The sequence below is a fragment of the Anolis carolinensis genome, chromosome 1 (genome assembly GCF_035594765.1).
Source record: "Anolis carolinensis isolate JA03-04 chromosome 1, rAnoCar3.1.pri, whole genome shotgun sequence".
NCBI lineage: Eukaryota > Metazoa > Chordata > Lepidosauria > Squamata > Dactyloidae > Anolis > Anolis carolinensis.
Genome location: NC_085841.1, coordinates 29,419,827 through 29,443,158, shown reverse-complemented (window position 1 = coordinate 29,443,158; position 23,332 = coordinate 29,419,827). Strand labels below are relative to the sequence as shown.

General features: G+C 37.7%; 1 protein-coding gene across 6 annotated transcripts in view; it reads right to left on the bottom strand.

Annotated features, from left to right (window-relative positions):
• Nucleotides 1–23,332, bottom strand: part of syt14 (synaptotagmin 14) — a 123,219-nt gene that overhangs the window by 57,585 nt on the left and 42,302 nt on the right. For 3 of the 6 annotated variants that reach the window (XM_008125800.3, XM_062971685.1, XM_062971680.1), the window contains 3 exons: nucleotides 11,407–11,571; nucleotides 9,539–10,917; nucleotides 7,732–7,950 (listed from right to left, as the gene is read on the bottom strand). In XM_008125800.3, coding sequence (XP_008124007.2) covers nucleotides 7,732–7,950; nucleotides 9,539–10,451 — 1,132 coding nt within the window. In that variant the 5' untranslated portion in view covers nucleotides 10,452–10,917; nucleotides 11,407–11,571. The remainder of the gene's footprint in view (nucleotides 1–7,731; nucleotides 7,951–9,538; nucleotides 10,918–11,406; nucleotides 11,572–23,332) is intronic. The other 3 variants (XM_062971699.1, XM_008125801.3, XM_008125802.3) reach the window with 1 other exon arrangement.

Below are 23,332 nucleotides of genomic sequence, written 5' to 3'. Positions count from 1 at the left end.
CAAAGTCAAATGTTCTAAATAACAAATATGGAGAAAGCAGTACGATCAATTCTTGCATGGGAGAAGAAGCAAGTTGCAGTGAGTCCTTTAGAAAAGTGCATAAGAGGATAGTATGACAAAACACTCAAGTAGAGCATAAACATTACTATTAAACTGATTTTTTTTTGCTTTCACACTTAATGATAAGGGTGGATTTCCTGCTACAAGTTTTAATGGTCTCAAAGCTTAATTTTAACACAATTTTTTAGTTGCTTTCCCTCAAACAAATAAAATGTCTAGGTAACAAGTTAAGCATTAGGCTTTTCTGCATAACTTACACCTGTACAATCTACTGACACTAATTTAAGGGATTTGGGGGGGGGGGGGTGTCTAAATCTGCTTATTGAGATGCCAAACACCAAGGATCCCTCAAGACACTTGCTATAGTTAGAATACCCTCTTTACTGACACTTTTGGGAGGTTTATTAATGGAAGAATCAGTAATTTAATCGTGTTTCAGTTCTCCCTATGTAAAGGACAATGGTTAAGCACAAGGAAGACTTTCCAGCATTATTATATTGTTACAATTCTATCAAATTCTTTAATAATGGTACAGCGAGGAAAATCTTTCCTTTCCTGTTGGAAAACTATTGATCCTGAAAATCGTGCCTGTTATCATTATTAAGCCATTTCATCTAAACATGTTAATATCTTTAGATAAGACAATCTCCTAGAAAATATCTTACTAGATATTGGATCTGAAATGTTTTGGAGGTTTTAAGATGAAAAAGAGGTTTAAAATGTAGTTCTCTGACTGGTCATCTGCACATTCACACATATGGAGGAGCCTGTGGGAAGTTCAGAAGCAGTGAGGCGGAGGAATGACAGGTCTGATTGTTGTGTCAGGAGGTCGGAGCTAAATGGGACAAACTCATACGTGAGATTTCACCACAAAGAAGGATTATTCATACATTTTACATTTTTCTTTTGCTTTATCACAAAATATGTACTAAAGAAAAGACAAAAGTTAGCAACTTTTTGTATCTGCCAATGACAAAAAAACAAAAATAAAACTTTCCTTGTATGGCAATTCTTTCTTAGGATCCTATGTTCATTTTTCAGAAACAATCCTTAGATACAAAGCAGCTTTGAAAATAAATTCACAAAAATTGAGCTCTTTTATTCATTGTGATAAGTCAGTAGCCTAAAATAGAGAATCAACTCTTTGCTCCCTTAGCTATTTTATGGACAATTTTGAGTTACCAAGGAGACCATCTATATATTCATTGTTCAGTGCTACTACAATATATAAAAGTCAAGGTTTTCTGTTTTCCAGGACCAAAGCCTGTGATAACTATTTGAAGGACTGTTTACACTGTGTACTATAACTGAAGATCAAGTTAATTTTACACACAGAGACACTTGTGGATGCATACTATACACACAGAGAAAGGGGGGGAGGGGGAGGGAGAGGGAGAGAGGGGGGGAGTATGGATTAATCTTAAAGAAATTGATGTGCCACAACATTTGATTGCCCGATGCACTCAGGATAAAAGGCAGTTGGATAGACTCAAATTAAGGAAGTCATCACTGAGTTGAAAAAACCTAATCAGAGGTGTTGGAGACAAAGTAACGGAGGTTCTCATTCAGGGTGCCACCAAAAGCCTTGAATGACTTAATGGCAACTACCACAACACAGTACACACATGTAAACATACTTGATATTCAGCTATGTAAGATAAGCACATTTAATCACATCCATTTCAGATGAGATTCCCCCAGAGCATTAGTATATCTGCCTATCTGCCTATTATCCTTACCATTTTATATTTCTTAGAACAAGAGAGAGAGAAAAGACTCCATTCACAATCTAAAGATTACAGCAAAGGCTTGGTCCCTCAGTACTGCTTATAGGAAATACATTCTAAGACAAGCAAGTTTTATGTGTCTCGCAATGTATTGTCCTTGATAGCAACTAAAGGGAAAGTATTCCTGATAATACACAAGAAGTCTAAGAGAGTAAGGAGGACTAGCTTTCAGACTATTCTTTTTGAAACAGAACCTTTTATCCACCTCGCTTTGGGTGGGGGAGATTTTTCATTCTTACTGAAAGAATAAAGAACCTGCAATTTTAATAGCTAACATCCCATTAAATTTCCACCTGGGGGTGAATGGATGAGCAGCTGCTAAGGAACCGTGGAAGAGTACCATGATATATGACAACTGCAGCCAAGACTGCTATAGATGAACAACTCCAACAATGCCAACAAAAGAGGACTGGTTATTAAAATTTACTGGCTTAAAAGGGAAAACTGCCCATATTGATTGTTTTTATTGATGTTGATGTTTTTTACTGGGATAACTGTTTTATTGCTTTGTTACTGTTTTGTTTGTTTTATCGGGCCTGGCCCCATGTAAGCCGCCCCGAGTCCCTTCGGGGAGATGGGGCGGGGTATAAAAATAAAGTAGTAGTTGTTATTATTATTATTATTATTATTACTATTATTATTATTATTATTATATTGATTAGAGAAAAATAACTAAAGAAGATTTGCAAGGACTGGAGATCCTGAATGACTATTGGCAGGAAAAAAGGATCATGTTATATTAATTGTATGTTTTGATTGTATTAACTCATGTATAAAATCAAGAAAAGATGCCATTACTTGCACATACATTAGAACAGATTTTAGGAACAAAATTATAGAGTTGGAAGAGACCCTCAAGAGCCATCCAGTCCAACCCCCTGCCATGCAGCCCGTTTAAAAACCTCCAAAGAAGGAAATTCCACCACACTTCGAGGCAGCATATTCCACTATCAAAAAGCTCTTATCATCATAAAATTCTTCCTAATATTTAAATGGAATCTCTTTTCCTGTAGTTTGAATCTATTGCTCTGTGTCCTAATCTGAGACAATTGGAAACAAGCTGGCTCCATCTTCAATATGATATCCTTTCAAATATTTAAACATGGCTATCATTTCACCTCTTAACTTTCTCTTTTACAGACTAAACATATCCAGCTCCCTAATAGGGCATGGTTTCCAGACATTTTATTATTTTGGCTGCCCTCTTTTGAATATGTTCCAGATTCTCAATATCCTTCTGGAATTGCAGTGCTCAAAACTGGATTCAGTATTCCAGGTGAAGTACATTTTTGCAAATCTGTAGTTTTTAACTGTGTTTGAAAATCTTTAGAAAGTCATTAGATAATTTTAATAGTTTAGTAGCACACTACTGTCCAACTTCCTTTAAGTGATAGCCACCCAACTTTTATAATGTCATCAATTCTACCTCTTTTTCTCCCCCACCCCCTTCATACCATTACAGAATTCCCTCCCACTGCCTACATTTCCTTTCTTCCATCATTCATTCCTCTCTTCTGTACATGTAATCACATGGCATGGTGCAAGAAGCTTTGCAAGTAAACTCTAACCCCATCGCAAATAATTCACTGAAATGAAACGTAATATAAGAGCTGTCCTTATAGAATTTTCTGAGATATCAAGTCACTCCAGGAAGTTGACTGTGCATAGTAGTACTTTGAAAAATTATCAGAGAGCTATTTGCCAGACAAAATGATGAAATAAAGTCCATCAGCATATAAGGATGATAGATTTATAAGCAGAATAAATTAAGATGACTTAATTAAAAAGAAGGGAGAGAGAAAAACAAGTAAGGTTAAAAAAAAGAGAGCGAAAGTACTAAGGAGTTTTTGGTATGTTAGTTGTTGAGTAAAACAAGAAATACTGGTGGTAGCAGGACATGCCATTAGCTTCCTTGAAGCTCAATATAATATTGCCAGTATTATGCCATGAGAAAGAACAGCCTAGGTTTATGGCATTTTAAAAACAGAACAAGTAATAACTACGTCAAAGAATAACAAAACACTTGTCAACTGACCTTATAGGTAACAGAAAGAATTATCCCAATAGTGTGGTGGGGAAAATGTTTAATAAATGCTATCCAAAAGTCATGCCATTTTAGAATAGCTACTTCTTAATCACAAAATACATTATCAAAAACAATACAAACCATTATAAAGTGCACATTTTATGTGCTATGCTATTTTTATAAGAGAACTTTTACAAAGGTTTTTCAAAAACTGAAATACACTGTGATCAATGTTATGAACTCAGTTGTCTATTCATATGTTTCTAATATTCAGAAGCAGAAAAAATCTGGAACTATCATTATACTAATACATTAGTTGAGATAACAAAAATATTACATGTGAATGTTACGGTTGTAATGTCCAGCTTGTTGCAAAATAAATATATCCCCCCCCCCTCAAAAAAAAAAAACGGTGAAAGGCTTGGTTTATTGTTGTGCAAACTAAGCACATATCACAGAATATTCTAAAGATAAAAGCTAGTTTCTTGTTTGGAAGCCTGCTCATATTCCAATATTCTCCTAAAGAACAGATAGTCTTTATTCATGTAAGAGCTGACTATGAAAGGTGTTCTGTTGTATTTTTAAATTATTAAACAAAGGTCCCACACCAGTTAAAAACAGAACAGACACACCAACTCCTGCAAGCTTGCACACCAGAATAGCTGTTAATAAAAAGGCTACAACACTACAAACAATAATGCAACAAATGACTTTAGAACAGCAGCATTTTTACAACAAATAACAAACTATTTTTAAAAATACCAGGACCCACAACAATGCATTTTCCTAGTAACGAGATTTGCGCGAAAATGCTATCGTTTTGTTTCGGCCATTCATCTACACAAAACGAATGACGACATTTTCGTAGGAAACGAGAGGCAACACGAAAATGAAAGCCATACAGTCATCGTGCTTGCTTTCATATTCCTTTAGTTTTGGTCTTGTAACAACAAGCAGGTACTGATAGAGGGCTGCTTTCCCATTACAGCTGATGTGTACCAATGGGTGTTAATAATAATATTAATATTAATAACAATAGTTATTCTGAACCCTAAGCTGAGTCTGAGAGAGGAGTGCTTACCCATTACATCTGATGTGTACTAATGGGTGTTAATAATAATAATAATAATAATAATAACAATAGTACTCTGGGAAAGACCCAAACGTTTTAAAGGTTGATGGGCTAAAAGGGGTCAAAATGCCCTCCATGTGTGGCGATTTTACCCCTCTATCCCAAAAACTGAGCGGGGGGGGGGGGGGGTGAGCCTTGGAAGCCCTCCCATTGCCACCCATAACACGAAAATGTTCATGTTTTTCGTTAGCCAGATGAAAATTTGTGTCGTATAGACAGCCAATTTTTATTTGTAGGACACAAATATGAAAATGAGACGAAACGAATGAAACTACACAAAACAAACAGCAATTCCACACAAAAGCACACTAGTAACGAGTAATAGAAAACATTTTTTAAAGAAGTAACATTCCAGGTTCTACTTTCCCCCAGGCAGCTACACAATCTCATCAGTCAGAGGCTCCCATTGCCCTTCTGGATCTCTGATTCTAAAATAATCTGTTGCCTTAGCCTACTGTTTTTTCTTTTCTTCACACCAATGCTACTATTGTTTCCTTATGCAGAGGGAAAAAAGTGACCTTATTGTTTATGTAAGGGGGAAATGCTGTTTATCTATGAAGAGAACTGAGGTGACAGGGATGGAATCCTTTTTGATCCCACCGCTGCCACCAACTGAGGAGAACTGTGCGCGCGTATGAGAGGGAGGAGTGGAGGATGTGTGAATGTATGACAGGGATGATTTAGTGGATAAGGAAGGATAACGGAACTGATTGGGTTTAAATGAGTAAAGATGGTAACTTATATAGGAAAGTACGGTAACTTATATAGATAGGTACGGTAACTGCCACCAACGTGAGGTAACAGGCTTACAGAGAGGCAAGGAGACTTATCTTTATGAACAATAACAAAATTCAAGTTTATTTTTGGTACATAAGCGTATGGTTTCAATCAGTAAACGTTCCGGAACTTAAGTTACAATGTAGTCTTTCTTGAATGGATATTTCTTAAATAACTTCTCTTCAACACAGTATACTAAACTCCCCTGGTCAGCTTATATTCCCAGCCTTTCCCCTGAGTGACCATAAGCTGCCGTCCTTAGCTGATTTCCCCAGCTCCTAATCTTTCCAAAACCTAACCGCAACTCTTCTTCTCAAACCCCTAACAGCCACTCCTTTTAAAACCCTCACAGCAACTGAACTTTTAAAAGGGAATATCCTCCAACTGTCATCTTAGCCACGCCCCTTTTCTCCCAAAGGAAGCTGTGTTACCATGGCAACCTACCAAATGCTGCTTCCAGCTAGTTTCCATGCTAGGCTTTTCCTTGCTAATATATAACCCTTTTTTTTCCTTTTAACAAACAAATAAATAAAATCATATCAATAATCTCTGTTTAACACACAACTTCTCTACAATCTATGAGTCTTGGGGGGGGGGGGGGGATAGGGCTTGCCTGTTGAATTCCACAAGGGACTGCTATCCTAGGGACTGACTGGAAATCAGAAAGCCAGCAAATGTGGGCTAGCTGGGAGTAATGCATCATTTGGCATAATGCATCAACCTCCACTGTAGTCCATAAGATTCTAACAATGATCATTACAAGTGTTATACATCAGGAACATTTACAAGAATTTGCTTCAGACATATTAGAGGATTTTGTTAATTCTACTGCAATAAAGAGACGAGATGACTCTATTAAATGTCTGGATGTTTAGCTGATTGAAAATGTATTTTAAAAGGACCAACTGACTTGACAAGGAGAGATATTACAATAACAAGTGACTTAATGTTCAGTCTTTTCCAGTACCAATAAGTTACCAATAAGTTTCCGGGCCCAATTCAAGGTGCAGGTTATTACCTATAAAGCCTTAAACGGTTCAGGACCTGCCTATCTCCGTGATCGCCTCCTCTCCTACGAACCAATGTGAACCCTAAGATCATCCGGGGAGGCGCTCCTCTCGCTCCCGCCTTTGTCTCAAATGCGGCTGGTGGGGACGAGGGAGACGGCCTTCTTGGCAGTGGCCCCCCAGCTCTGGAACTCTCTCCCTAAGGAGATCAGGTTAGCTCCTTCCCTGCCCATTTTCCGCCAGGAATTGAAAACATGGTTGTTCCAGAGCACGTTTAAATGAACAGGCCCAATAGAGCTGTCATTAGAATACTTCTTTCTGTTTTAAAAGCATATGGCACTTTATCATTGTTACTTATTTCCATGATACAGCACTTTATGAAACCTGTCCCCACTGGTTTGCTTTTAAATACTCTGATTTTATCTGCTTGGATTTTAATGTATTGTCCATTATTTTATTTTGTGTATTGTTGGAATGTTTTAAGTTTTTGTCAAATATGTTGTGTTGTTGTTTCGGGCTTGTCCCTGTTGTGAGCCGCCCGGAGTCCCTTCGGGGAGATGGGGCGGGATATAAACATAAAGTTTATGATGATGATGATGATTATTATTATTATTAAATGAGAAAAATCATATCACACTGAGCTGCAAGTGTATGCTGATTCTCATGATATTCCAATTAATCTCCCAACAATTTTTTTACAATTTAATTGTATACTATATTTTTGACCATATAAGTCAGTGTTTCAGTAAATCCACCCAACCCAATGGATCTTGCTTAAAAATTATGCATGCTGTAAGAAATTCAATCTATCCTGTTTACATTCTTAATTGCTTCAAAGCCAGACTTGGTTTGCTATCACCTTTTGAATTACCACATCTGTACTTATGATACTTTTTCGCAAGTGTGAAAGAAGAGGAAATGAAAAAGCGAAAAAAGACATACCTTCATCAATTGAGGCTTCACTACTGTACCCATCATACTCTGCAGAGAGAGGGCTATATTTCTGTCTGGTTTCCCAGATGTAGTTTTTCTGTTGTCTGTTATCACCTGCTGGGGGTCTGGAATTTTGTGTTCTGGACAAGGCTTCGTGGTATTTACCCAGGGCTTCATCTTCACTTTCTGATGATGAACCATGCTGATCTTTATTTAAGTATGAATTATCTATTTCACAGAGGAAATAAGAATTGGTAACAGACAGTGCCACAAAGAAGAATTCTGAAATTATATTGGTTAAACAGTCAACTGTTAACATTTCTTTCAAACAGACTAAAGTTTACACTTTAAAATAGCTCAAACTTCAAAATACGTACTATCATAACAATTACATTGTTTCTCTTCCTAGAAGTGGTGCAAAACTTTTAATGAAGCTTCCCAGAACTCTTTGGCTAATAATTCTAAATGCTCCTCCAAAAATTGTAAAATCCATGGTTCCATATGATAGAATCCATAGGATGGAACCATGGCAATTAAAGTGGAATAATAGTGCTCCAAATGTGCAATGTAAATGGATTTCTAGTTTTTAAGGAGAGGAATATGGACATTTCCCTAAATGTGTATATTGTGTTATGAGGCATATATATCATATTGCCATGTGTCATGCCACACTCCCAACTAATTAATGTGGGGTTTCCCAATCAAAAAGCTGGCAATTCTGATAGATCTTTCTACAATTTGATCAAAAAGATTATTCCGCAATTTATATTGCTCTGGTTTTTGTAGTGCCAAGGCATGTGCCAACATGCCTGGGTTAAAACCTGGGTTAAATTCAACCATGGCCACACTAGATTATGTTTACTATTCTTACAATATTCAAAGTGTGGTATTTTATTATTTTACTTGTTTTTTCTACTAATTTCTGTAAAATATGTTTGAAGGGGATATGAACATATTTTATGATTTTATGAAAGATATCTGTAGCTCAAAACAGGCTAGGCTTCTAGATATTGTTTCTTATAATAAATCTACTAAGCAGTTTATATTCAAATCCATTAATATAATTAACAAATGTATAACAATATTTGGAATTCAAGACAAGATTCAAGGCAAAAATACACGATGTTAACCAATCAAAATACATCAAAATCCAAGAAAATAGGAGAGAAAGGAAAAAGAACAGTTGGTTTAGTTATTGAAAGCTACTACTAATGATAGAACATCTTGTCATTAGTTTCAAGGAATTTAAACATTATTAACTAAAGTTTATTTCAGAAGACTATACCTAATTGCTATATGAGCAGAAGGCAGTTTGTAAGGGCATCTGATTTTTTCTTCCTCTTCCCCCTCTTACATCCCCTTACATCCCCCTGAAAATGCTCTGCAATGCTCTCCTGAAGACTTGGGATCTGTCATGCATCGGCAGCCGGTTGGATTGGATGGTCTTTGCCTTCTGCATCCAACTCTATGTTTCTATGAAGAAATATCTTGTAATCCAGTAAAGGAATCTTTGTGCAAGATCGCTCCATTCAATTTTCTGCTTATACTACACTTCTGCATTACACCATGACAACTACTACAATGACAATGTACTGAACAGATTTTCAAGGATTAATGGGAGGCTGCAAAATGGGAGAAGAGAAAGATCTTCTGGACAAACTGCCTTCTCATTAGAAAATAATACAGAATAAAAATGTGTCTCCACTCAAATGATTGTTTTACAAATCATTATGAGTATATAAGAAAGCTAGGAAAAGAAGTATGTAGTAAAAGATCCAGGAAAGGCTAAATGGAAACAGCATATATGACACCTCACCTTCATCTGGTGTCTTCTTACTACTCACTTCTTTTGAAAAGCATTCTGATTCCTTAGTCTTTTCCTTCGCTCTTTCTTTTGAAAGAGCTGGTGGCACATTTTCTTCCTGCTTTGTTACAGACTGTCTGTGGCCAACACGAAGTGTTTTGCATTTCTTTCTTTTTACTTCATGGACATCGTGTATTTTTTTAAGCCTGAACTTTGATAATTTTGATTTGTGCTCTTCCTTCACATCCACATTCCTGGATACAATACTATGACCTTCTTCGGCATTCATGAAATTTGCTCCCGGTGAACTTTCTTTTACTTGTTTATGGAACTGATCCTCAGATTGTTTTAATACTTCATGTGACTCTTTACTTGGCCCATTATGAAGGGATTTCTCCTGCCTATATCTATTGCAATTTTGACTAATATCTTTTGAAAAGGAAACTTTTTCCATAGAGTCGTTTCCTGTATGTTTATTGCATTTTACTGAATTATTTGTTGCCTTGGAAACATCTGCATCATTAAGAAGTCTATCATGTTGAACAACATGGCATTGGGTTTTATGTCCGTTATGAGTTTCTCTGCCAGCATTTCTATTTTGTTGTAAAGATTCAATCTGTGTGTGTTTTTCTTCAGCACTGCAATGCTTTTCTCTCATATGCTTTTCAGCATCATAATTCAATGATGTGCTATTTTCTTCCTTATCTACTGCAAATGTATCACTCTGTGTTGTATCATCTGGGCGAAGGCTGTTGATCATGCTTGTTACCTGTTCTGTGACTGAGTCAGCTACAGTATAGCTGACATCCCCTACAGCACTAGTTAAATCATCAACAGCATTACTCAGTGACTCCACTAGGGAAGACATAGAAGGAAGGTTCAGATTGTGTTGAACGTTTTGTTGAAAAGTTTTGAAAAATGCCATATTTTAATGGTTTATTAACAAAACAGTAATTGAAAAGAAAAGCTCACTACTATGTCAGCAATAAAATGCAATTTTAATTGTTTAGTGTTACAGTTCTATCATTTAACCAGAGAACACTACATGTTTGTTCTTTGATCTTTTTTAATCTTAAAAAGTATTAAAGGGGGGATATTTTCTACAGAAAGCCAAAGTCATTTATTTTCTATGTTCTTTCTAACATCAACTAATTTTAACACAAGATGACCTTGAAAATATTTAACAAAAACATGCATTTTACTCTAAACCTGCAAAGAAAAAGTGTAAATGTATTTAAATAATATACTGGAAATAAACTGTGTTGCTACAAAACTATGTGCTTACTGACATCACCCAGTATTCTCTCTGCTATTAAGAAACTATAAAGGATGCCTAATCATATTCTTAATTCTTCTGTTCATCCCAAAATTTTATAGGCATGGGCATCAATCTGCAAAGAAATAAACACAAAAACTCACTAAAATTAATGGGTTTATTTAACTATGTGACTGTAGGCATGGAGGGCAAGCTGGTTCAGTTAAGATTACTATCTGCTCTGAAATACTATCTTCAATTCAAATGAAGTAAAGTAAATTAAGTAGATCTGTCATAATATTATGGAGATTCAGAAACACATAGTCCCTTATATTAAGAAAATGCAATTGTTCTGTTTCCCCAGTGAAATGCTATGTATATGTATGATGACTCTTGTCTATTCATTTTAATTATATTTAGGGGGGAACTATTCATTTTTCTACTATATGAAACTGCAAGCATTGAACTAAATATAGAAAAAGATTTCCACAACCATATATAAATACTCATGACTTTGCAAAAACAGTCTGAAGTTTACAAATATTTTCTAAGCATAGCAAGATTTTTGTCCCTTTACATATTACTACATCTTTCAAAATGCTAAATCATAAAAGTTGCCACTTACAAAGCTTTTCCTGTGAATTTTTTCTGGTGCTGTATCGTGAATTGAGGTCAGGGAATCCTCCAATGTTTTCAAAACACATCTTCTTGTTAATATACAGGAAAAGAATCAACAACAGGATAATAAATACTCCAACTGCTGAAAGAAATCCGACTGCTTCAGGAGATACTAGAAGAAACACAAAGAATGACCAAAATAGAAATCACAAGCACATTATGAAAATCAGATTAATAATCTCATCTAATTAAAAAAACTCACCATCTTCAAATTTAAATAGAAATGCATAGAAACAATTTAAAAACAATACCCTGATTTGACTAACCGCACAAAAGAACTGACCACTTAGAATCATAGAATCATAGAATAGTAGAGTTGGAAGAGACCTCATGGGCCATCCAGTCCAACTCCCTGCCAAGAAGCAGGAAATCGCATTCAAAGCACTCCCGACAGATGGCCATCCAGCCTCTGCTTAAAAGCCTCCAAAGAAGGAGCCTCCACCACGGCCCGGGGGAGAGAGTTCCACTGTCGAACAGCTCTCACAGTGAGGAAGTTCTTCCTGATGTTCAGGTGGAATCTCCTTTCCTGTAGTTTGAAGCCATTGTTCCGCGTCCTAGTCTGCAGGGCTGCAGAAAACAAGCTTGCTCCCTCCTCCCTATGACTTCCCTTCACGTATTTGTACATGGCTATCATGTCTCCTCTCACCCTTCTCTTCTGCAGGCTAAACATGCCCAGTTCTTTGAGCTTCTCCTCATAGGACTTGTTCTCCAGACCCTTGATCATTTTAGTCGCCCTCCTCTGGACGCTTTCCAGCTTGTCAACATCTCCCTTCAACTGTGGTGCCCAAAATTGGACACAGTATTCCAGGTGTGGTCTGACCAAGGCAGAATAGAGGGGGAGCATGACTTCCCTGGATCTAGACGCTATACCCCTATTGATGCAGGCCAGAATCCCGTTGGCTTTCTTAGCAGCTGCATCACATTGTTGGCTCATGTTTAACTTGTTGTCCACAAGGACTCCAAGGTCTTTTTCGCACACACTGCTGTCAAGCCAGGCGTCCCCCATTCTGTATCTTTGCATTCCATTTTTTCTGCCGAAGTGAAGTATCTTGCATTTGTCCCTGTTGAACTTCATTTTGTTAGTTTCGGCCCATCTCTCTAGTCTGTCAAGATCATTTTGAATTCTGCTCCTTTCTTCTGGAGTGTTAGCTATCCCTCCCAGTTTGGTGTCATCTGCAAACTTGATGATCGTGCCTTCTAACCCTTCGTCTAAGTCATTAATAAAGATGTTGAACAGAACCGGGCCCAGGACGGAGCCCTGCAGCACTCCACTTGTCACTTCTTTCCATGATGAAGACGATGCATTGGTTAGCACCCTTTGGGTTCGTTCGCTTAGCCAATTACAGATCCACCTAACCGTAGTTTTGTCTAGCCCACATTTTACTAGTTTGTTTGCCAGAAGGTCGTGGGGGACTTTGTCGAAGGCCTTACTGAAATCCAGGTACACTACATCCACAGCATTCCCTGTATCGACCCAACTCGTAACTCTATCGAAAAAAGAGATCAGATTAATCTGGCATGACTTGTTTTTGGTAAATCCGTGTTGACTATTAGCAATGACCACATTTGTTTCTAAGTGTTCGCAGACCACTTCCTTAATGATCTTTTCCAGAATCTTGCCTGGTATCGATGTGAGGCTGACCGGACGGTAATTGTTTGGGTCATTCTTTTTTCCCTTTTTGAAGATAGGGACCACATTCGCCCTCCTCCAATCTGCTGGGACTTCTCCCGTTCTCCAAGAACTCTCGAAGATAATTGCCAGTGGTTCTGAAATAACTTCCGCTAGTTCCTTCAGTACTCTTGGATGTAGTTGATCTGGCCCTGGTGACTTGAATTCGTTTAGAGCGGCCAGGTGTTCCTGGACAACTTGTTTCCCTATTTGGGGTTGGATTTCCCCCAATCCTTCGTCCATTCCATGTTGCTGAGGTTGAAGATGGCTTTCTTTTTCTGAGAAGACCGAGGCAAAGAAGGTGTTAAGCAGTTCTGCCTTTTCCCTGTCTCCTGTCGCCATCACCCCATCTTCTCCTTGCAGTGGCCCTATCGCCTCCTTTTTCTTCATTTTTCTACCAATGTAAGTAAAAAAGCCTTTTTTGTTGTTTTTAATGTCCCTGGCAAGCCTGAGTTCATTTTGCGCTTTAGCCTTGCGAACCTTTTCCCTACAGGTGTTGGCTATACGTTTGAATTCTTCTTTGGTGATTTCTCCCCTTTTCCACTTCTTGTGCATGTCACTTTTGAGTTTTAGCTCAGTTAGAAGTTCTTTGGACATCCATTCTGGCTTCTTTGCACTTGTCTTATTTTTCTTCTTTGTTGGCACTGTTTGCATTTGCGCCTTGAGTATTTCACTTTTGAAAAACTCCCATCCATCCTTAACTCCCTTGTTTTTTAATATTGGCGTCCATGGAATGCCGCTCAGTAATTCCTTCATTTTTTGGAAGTCAGCTCTCTTAAAGTCCAGAATGCGTGTTTGACTTGTCTTAGTTTCAGCATTCCTTTGTATTGCAAACTGCAGGAGCACATGGTCACTTGCCCCTAAGGATCCAACCACTTCAACTGTATTGATCAGGTCTTCCACATTTGTTAAGCTTAGATCAAGAGTTGCTGATCCCCTTGTTGCCTCTTCTACCTTCTGGACCATAAAATTGTCTGCAAGGCAAGTGAGGAATTTGTTGGACTTTGTACTCTTGGCTGAGTTTGTTTTCCAGCAGATATCGGGATAATTGAAATCGCCCATGACTACTATATCTCTTCTTTGTGCCTGTTTGGTCAGCTGTTGACAGAAGGCTTAATCAAGTCCTTCATCCTGACTCGGAGGTCTGTAGTAGACACCCACGACAAGATCTTTTTGAGTCCCGGTTCCATTGATTCTTATCCAGATGCTTTCAAGCTGGTTTCCCGGATTACAGTCTTGCATTTCTTCTGCAACGTAACTGTTTTTGATATATAAAGCTACTCCCCCTCCTCTCCCCTTTGTTCTATTTCTGTGAAAGAGGTTATAGCCCTCAATGGTTAAATTCCAGTGATGGGAGTCATCCCACCAGGTTTCAGTGATGCCTATGACATCGTATAACATGGAATTTCACATTTTGTACACAAAAATCATATCAATATTTGACAAATATCAATGTGAGACTCCCTCTCAGTCCCAATACTTTAACTGCTGCTATAGAAAGGCTGAGCGTGAGCTACTGTAGACTGAATCTCATCAATATTATCCATAGGATAGGGCCCTCTCTATATCTTACCACTCTCTCAAGCACACTTGGTGGGTACACAAGAGAGGGCTTTTTAGGTGGCTGCTCCAACACTGTGGAACTCTCTCCCAAGAGAGACCAAGATGGCCCCATCCTTGCTGGCCTTCCACAGACAGGTTAAGACCTTCCTCTGCCAGCAGGCATTTGGGGAAGTATCAGGGGCATGCAGCTGGGGAAATTGTAGATGGGATTTGGGGGGGGGGAGGTTGAGAGTTTGAAATGTAATTTTAATTATATTTATTATATCTTAATTGCATTTTAACATATCCCTAACACAAATATTTATTTTTAATTTTTTTATTTGCCATGTAATTATGAGTTTCCTTTAGTCCCCATGGTGAAAAAGATGGGATAGAAATTAAGGAAATAATAATAATAATAATAATAATAATAATAATAATAATAATAATAATGTATCCATTTTGATGCCTTGTGAACAGGACATGTTACAATCTCAAAAAAACTGTCAAAAAGTCAAATGTAAATGTTCCTTCCCTAAAATTGTCAGCTAGTTCAATAATTTCTTTATCAAATATATGCCCAATCACTCTAGATGGGGAGGCCTCTAGAAAGGCTTTGAACCTGAGGGGCTTTTAGGGGAGAAGAAGAGAAAACAGAATCTATCAGCAGACCTATCAGTTGTCTTGAAATTCTCTTGAAGTCAGATCTCCATATCCAAAACCCAGAGATCACACTCCAGGCTTCATTATGAGGTTTCAGAGCTCCCCACTACCCAGGTCTGGGAGAACAAAGAAGGCAGTGAACCAGGCAAGGCTTCTGGGCTTCCAGTAAAGATATTGCAGTTGAAACCCCTACCTGGATCTAGGCCTGATTGAGAACTAAGAAAGGATAAGGCCTTCAGATTCTATATATGCTTTCAGTCTGAGACAAAGCAAAGCAAAGTACTTAGAGGAAATGAATAACCAGGAACAGATGACATTCCAGCATAGGCCTATAAATGTATGCTTATTTTAGTTTCACTTGAGGTTGTGCACGCTGTCAGCCCTCCATATCTATGAATTCTGTATCCACAGATACAAACATTTATGTAGTGAAAATATTTGGGGAGGGGATACAAAAGGCAACCCTTGATTTTCCCATTCTGTATAAGGGACACCACTGTATATCATGAGACTTCAGCATCCATGGGTTTTGGTATCCACAAGGGGTCCTGAAACCAAACCCCAGGAGATACCAAGGGCACACTGCATTACATATCCTGTTCTGATAAATTTATTTTAAATTTATTTTCAATCTTTTTCCAGCCCTACCCCCTCTCAACTGTCACTGCAGTTTGTTTATTTATTTATTTACAACATTTATATTCCGCCCTTCTCACCCCGAAGGGGACTCAGGGCGGATCACATTACACATATAGGCAAACATTCAATGCCTTTTAACATAGAACAAAGACAAGACAAACATAGGCTCCGAGCGGGCCTCGAACTCATGACCTCCGGGTCAGAGTGATTCATTGCAGTTGCTCTCCAGCCTGCGCCACAGCCCGAGCCCAGTTGAATTGTTCAAAATGATCAGATTCATGGGGAACATATTCTTTTGAATGGATTCAACACACACAAAAAGTATTTTCATTATTTTACACTTAAAGGTCAGATAATTAATTAATTACAGTTTAAATTGCAGAGAGATCTTTTTATTTAACTCAGTATACAAGGGTTGAATGAAACTCTTCAACAGATGACAGTACTGGTATGCGGCAGGTAATGGCTTGTTCAGTAGACTCTCCTCTACAGTTCCATTTGGTGGGAAGCCTTAGCACTGAATTGTTGTTTTGTTAAAGTGCGAAGTATGGAACCCTGCGCAGATGGTTGGTCAATGCAACTTAAGCAACGTGCAGTCATTGAATTCTTGACAGCAGAAGGTGTCACCCCAAAGGAGATTCATCAGAGAATGCAAGCTATTTATGGTGATTATGTTGATGTGAGTACTGTGTGTCATTGATGTTAATGTGGGATTTGTGTATTGGTAGTGTTTAAATGAAATTTGTGTCTTGCCTGTATTGTATACTGATTGCATCATCCAGAGTGTACTATAGTCTGTAAAGAGTTAATTGCTAAGAAGCTGTGATGACCTTGATGTGTGGCTGGAGCTGGGGAGTATCCAGACACAAGTGTGTGTGCATTGCTGATTACATCAGTTCTGAGCTGAGCCGAATGCTGTCTGCTGAGAGTGAGAGTCCTGTGTTCGTCCTTTGTCTGCAAGTCTGTTTGTCTTGATTATTTTACTGAAGTCAGTAAAACTTTGTATAGTTTTACCAACATCTCTGATGTCTCTTCGTTCTGCGTTCCACTGATTCCATCCAACTACTGCTGCGCTGCAAATTACTCTGACAATTGGGCAAGTAAGTTTAAAAGGGGGGAACATCTGACTTGCGTGACAAACAAAGAGTTGGACATCCTGTGACAGCAACCACCAAGTTTCACAAGCAAAAGGTTGACAGATTGATTCAGGACGATCATCATATCACTCAGAGAGAAATTTCAAGCATAATCGGAATTTCACAAGAACGTGTGGGTCACATTATTGCTTTGCTTGGCTATCAGAAGATCTGTGCACGATGGGTACCCAGGTGTTGACGCCTGAAATGAAAGCGCACAGACTTGAAATTTGCCAGAAACCCCTCTCGTGTTATGAGAATGAAGGTGACACCTTCTGCTGTCAAGAATTCAATGACTGCACGTTGCTTAAGTCGCATTGACGGACCGTCTGCTCAGAGTTCCACACTTTGCACTTTAACAACATAACTGTTCAATGCTAAGGCTTCCCGCCAAATGGAACTGTAGAGGAGAGTTTACTGAACAAGCCAGTACCTGCCGCATACCAATGCTGCCATCTATTGAGGAGTTACGAAGGTGGAGGCATTACTTTTCATTCAACCCTTGTATAAAAGTATGATGTCTAAAATCAATATTGCTATTATCATATAAAACACTAAGCTAAATGGATAAAACAAGGTCTACCCAGAGTTTAAAAACAAGTGTTATGCTATCTGTACTGTCCTTAACAGAAGTGCTATACCTTACGACATTTTGAGAAGCAATTAATACCTTGCTAGATAATGAAACTTTAGCTCTAGCTAGATTACTTAATAATTCATCTGCTTTAACACCAAGGACACGTCTTTTGAAATTATCTGTCTTGTATCAATTTGCATCCACAAACCCATGCTTGGGACTATGAGACATGCCTTCACTCTGATAATTATTTTGAAATCTGTAATTCACTAAGGAAAAATAGTACTTAGTCCTATTTCTGTTATCCAATGAGGGAATTCATGCAGTCCAGAATATTATGTGGAACTGTATTCACTCATCTGTTTAAGGTAAAGCATTTAACTTTTCATGAAGCAAATACTAAGCAACATTAGTTGTCAGAAAGTAAATCAAGTTAAATATAAGGACAACATCACATTATATAGAAGATGCATTAAATTCAATGTACATTTAAAATTGTAATCTAATTAATGGCAAAAGAGAACACTGTTTACTAAGAAGCATTAAAAGAAATAAACACATATCATAACGGCTATACATCCCTGGAAAACCACTGACAAAATTCAAAAATTTTTACACAACACACTGAATGTATACTGCTAGACAACATATAGTTTACTAGCAGATTTAAGAAATCCAAGGTGCCTTTTCATATCAACACACAACAACAGGTGAAAGAAAGACATTGAAAAGAATAACACAAATGCAATGTCAACATGAGTTCAACAGTCAAAATCTTTACTTACAAAAATAGATTTCAGGAACTTATTGTATTTCACTAGGTTTACAAATGTATTTTACAAAATTGAAAATAAACACGATCTTTTGGATTAGTTCACTTTATAAGAAAAATATTACTTCTATATCTTTTATTATCTATTTCCAAAAGTAATGTCAGCTATATGTATAAGTAATGTCCTTATACAGAATAAAATTGTTAACATTAAATAAAATTGTTACATACAACAGCAAAACACATTTAAAACCTTTTCTTCTGTACTCACCGTTCAGCTGCTCAATGGTTTATGCAACCATATATTTATCTGACTGCATGCCATGGATAGTTTAATTATTGATGTTGTCAGTGCAATTGTATCTGCCTTGTTTACAAACTAAATGGGTACAGACTTGGTCTGAAACTTATGATCTGTCCAGTGAATATAGTATTTTGAAAGAAATGTTATTGAATATGAGAAGGTATACGTATATAGTACTTTAATAATGCTAAAGACAGACAGAGATATTTAATTTATAAAAATATGTATACATTATTTATTGGACTATTAACATCAATGGTTTAAAATAGGTAAACTAGGAAGTATGACCTATAAAATCGTTTCTAAAAATACCCATTAATCAGAATAATTTCAAATAACAATTAGCAGCACTAATTATTATTATGTATGCTGGAACTCAATTGACAGACCCAGTCTTTTAGACTCGAATATGCCCATCTGTATTTTATAAGTGTTTTTATGAATGTCTGATGTAATTTAATAACTTTTTAATTGATTTACAATGTATTGTACAATTTTATATATGTGTTTTATTGTAAGCCGCCCTGAGTCCCCTATTGGGTAAGAAGGGCGGGATATAAATATTGTAATAAATAAATAAATAAATATTATTTAACTATCTTGCTGTATTTATTCATGTATCAATTTTTGTTGTTGTTCTTTAAAACCTACCTTTCGTCCCTACACATTCTTTACACTACTGAGCAGACTAAACAGTTAGCTGTATATGTAGCTCTCAATTTGCTTTCTTGGCTTAATTAGCACATTATCTTTCAGACAGATTAAGAACCATTACCTGACGTTGCTTTTTAAGTTGTGGGTCTCAACCCCAAATGTGGTCCACTTAGCTCAATGTTGGAGTCACAAAAATTTTGGCAACAGTAAAAGTTTTCTGTTTTAGTGGCTGTTTTATACATTTACACAAATCTGTTGAGTACTGTTTACAGTGGATTCTGCAAAAGATGCTTCAGGTATACATAATAAAAAGTCTGTTTACCAAGTCTAGCAAATACTAATTTATTATCAGTAAATGTTTGATTTGTATACCTATTGTATATATCTATATATACGTCTATATCTATATCTTTATATTTATATATACCTGAGGTCATGCAAACATTTCTTGGGCTGAAAGTAGCCACAAGTGTAAGTTTAAGAAGCCCCGGTCAGACTTATTGTTATCCCAGATGCTGCCCCAGAATTAAACACATAGCACAGACATCTCAGCACTGAGATGTAAAATGTCAAGTGTCAGGTAGATGAGAGAAAGACATGTTCTTGGGCTACTATTACTTACTACGTGCAAACTGACAAATAGCACTCTATCTCACAGACAAATGAGCTTCCTATCAATTGACTCAGATTTACTTGGAAACAAACTGATAGTGGGGTAGAGTTAATAATATGATTTCCTGAATCAATTCAAGTATTAAGATATAATAACTCACCTCCTTGCCAGCCCTCCCCAATGCAGAATGTATACTTTCTTTTAACCTTAGAGACCGCATCTCCCTCTATGAACCCACACGTTCTCTTCGCTCGTCGGGGGAGGCCCTTCTCTCGCTCCCACCACCCTCACAGTTGCGGTTGGTGGGGACGAGAGAGAGGGCCTTCTCCGTCGTGGCCCCCTGGCTTTGGAACTCGCTCCCTAGAGAGATCAGGCAGGCCCCTACCCTCCTCTCCTTCCGGAAGAGCTTAAAAACCTGGCTGTTCCAAAAGGCCTTCGATGTTTAGTTGTTGCTGGATTGATCTATCTGTCCATTCCATAATAGTCCCATTGTTGTTGTCTTGCCATTTTATACAGCACTTTATTGTCCATTCAACTTGAGATTTCCTTTCTCATTTCGTAACACTCTACATTCGCCTGGGTTCTACGAATTAGTCTCCTGTTTTTAACACTGTATCCTGCTTGTTGATTTTAATAATTGTTTTTATAGATGTTGATGTTTTTTACTGGGATAATTGTTTTATTGCTTTGTTACTGTTATTTGTTTGTTTTATCGGGCCTGGCCCCATGTAAGCCGCCCTGAGTCCCTTCGGGGAGATGGGGCGGGGTATAAAAATAAAGTTATTATTATTATTATTATTATTATTATTATTATTATTATTATTATTAACTCTTCAAGTATTTTCCCTTCTCTTTAAGGCTATATTTAGGTGGGCTGGTGTGATTAGAATGATGAATGGATATATAAGAAACAGGGTAACTCTTCTCATCCTGGTATCTTTGAATATATTATATTACATACCAGACACATATAATATAATATAATATATAATAATACTTCATTTATATACTGCTCTATCTCTCCAAAGGGACTTTGTTTCCACAAAGAGGTGGCAAACATTTAATGCCAAAATACACAACAAAGAAAATAATCAGCTCCCAGATCCCAAACAGAAAATTCAAACTATAACAAAATTAAAAGAGAAAACTGAATTAAATAATAACATAAACAATCAATGATTACATATCTAACATTTAAAACACAGCAAAAAATTCAACAAAAACTTAGGCAAATCTTGGCCCATTTAAAATTATAAAATTTTATACAGCCGGCCAAGCAGAAATATAGTGCCATTTCTCGCCCGAAATGATTATACATGATCTGATCTAAACCTCCTCCTCTCTATATGCTAAAGAGCATAAATGTGTTTTAGCAGTTTTTCAAAAGAAAGTAAGGAGAGGGCCGTTCTTTGGGGAGAGAGTTCCAGAATCGGGGGCAATCATGAAAAAGGCCCCCTCTCTCATTCCCACGAGCCTTGCTTGAGATAGAGTGGGACTGACAGCAGAGCCTCCGCTGCTGACCGTAGTGCCCAAGCCAGTTTGTATGTGGAGATGCGGTTTGCCAAATAGTCTGGGCCCGAACCGTTTTGGGCTTTAAAGATAATAACTTTTAATAACGTAGTACTATGTTTCTATATCAACTCCCATGATTCCATCCTATGGAATTATGGGTTTAGGGTAAGGCATTTGGAAGTGACAGTAAGAGAGTTCTAGTGTCCAAACAAACTAAAAACTCCTACATCCCAATACAAGGAATCATAACACTTGCAGTGAAATCATAGTGCTGCATTTTAGTGTGAAAGAACGTTGGTAACAAGTGTGCTGGCTTCCTGATAAACAGCACACACATCAGTACAATGCATAACCTGTGAAAGACAGGGTTTGAAGCTCCTGCCATTTCACATTTCACAAGAAAATTCCACTACCCATGAGTCATTTGGCCCTAAATTTGAAATGCACCAAAAACAGGGAAATCTGACTTCTTGCTGCCATAATTTAGCAGTTTACCTTAGTGCATGGTAAGATGTAGAACTTTTTATGCACCTCATCTCCAACAACAGCTCCTGTTTTACGCCAAAAAGAAGCTTTTTGTCATTATTGTCTGTTTAAGATTCCTGTTTTCCATTTTTATATTAGAAGAAGGGAAAGGAAGCACTGAAATGTACCAAGCAGTGTACAGATATTAAAAGATAAAACAATCTCTGTGCCAAGCAGGCTCACAATATAACAAATAGGAGAGTAAAGGAAATTAGTTCTTCTGAGATAGCATATGAGACACATGAAACAACTTTCTGAAAAATTTCACATTACATAAAATTGGAGATATACATGCAATTAGAGAATTGGCCACTGCTAGCCTTATTCAGGCTTGGGAAACTAGGGAAATAGACAAAAGCTTCTGTTGTAGTAGAGCCTGTGAGAAAAGTTACAAACAGTAGTATGGGTGCCAGAAGGGGGAAAAGGGTTACTCAGGAGCAGGAATCCGATGATGAGCAGCAGAGAAAGAAGATCCGGGACATACTTACAGCACCTACAGACGAGGAGTCGTTTGAGGGATTCTCTGGGGATGATGGGTCAATGAGTGAAGGAGAAGAAGGAGACACCATGGATTGGACTAAGATAAGAGAAGTGCAAGCTATTTGTGAGGCACCAACAACTAGTGATACCTTTATGGGGTTCTCTGGGAGTGAAGACTGGCAATCAGGGGATCCAACTGATTCTTGGGGGGATCTAAGTCTTGACAGGAGATGGAGGAATTGGAGGGAGAGTCAAAGGAATTCACGTGAAGAGCTGGGAGCAGCTGTGGGGGATGGTGATGGATGGTGGTCAGTTCATCCTCTGATGATGGTTTGTAGATAAAAGTGGGTTCAGGGGTGAGGGGTCTTTGCAGAAGGCAAGGTGTTGATGTGCATTTGTGTGCTGTGTATTGGGAAAGTTTCTTGTAGTCTTGCTGCTGCCTGTTTCATGTTCAGTGTTGGACTCGGATCTGCAGTTTGGACCTGAACCGGTTTGGCTGGAGACGCTGCTTCTGCAGACACTGGAGCAACGCTGTTTTGGATTCCTCCTGCTTCGACCTTGGACTTCGGCTGATGGACTTCTCTTCTTGCAACTCCCTCTATTAACCATTTGTGTACTGTGCCTTTTGTTTTGCCTTAGAGCACTTTGTTTGACTTGTTTCTTTTTGCATCCAGTTGCTCTGGATTACATTCCTGTTTACCTTTTGGACCAGATCTGGTTTGGGTTTTTGAGTTTTTGACCAGTGGAACTACATTTAAGTATCCCTGCATCCTTTTCCTTTTGTTTC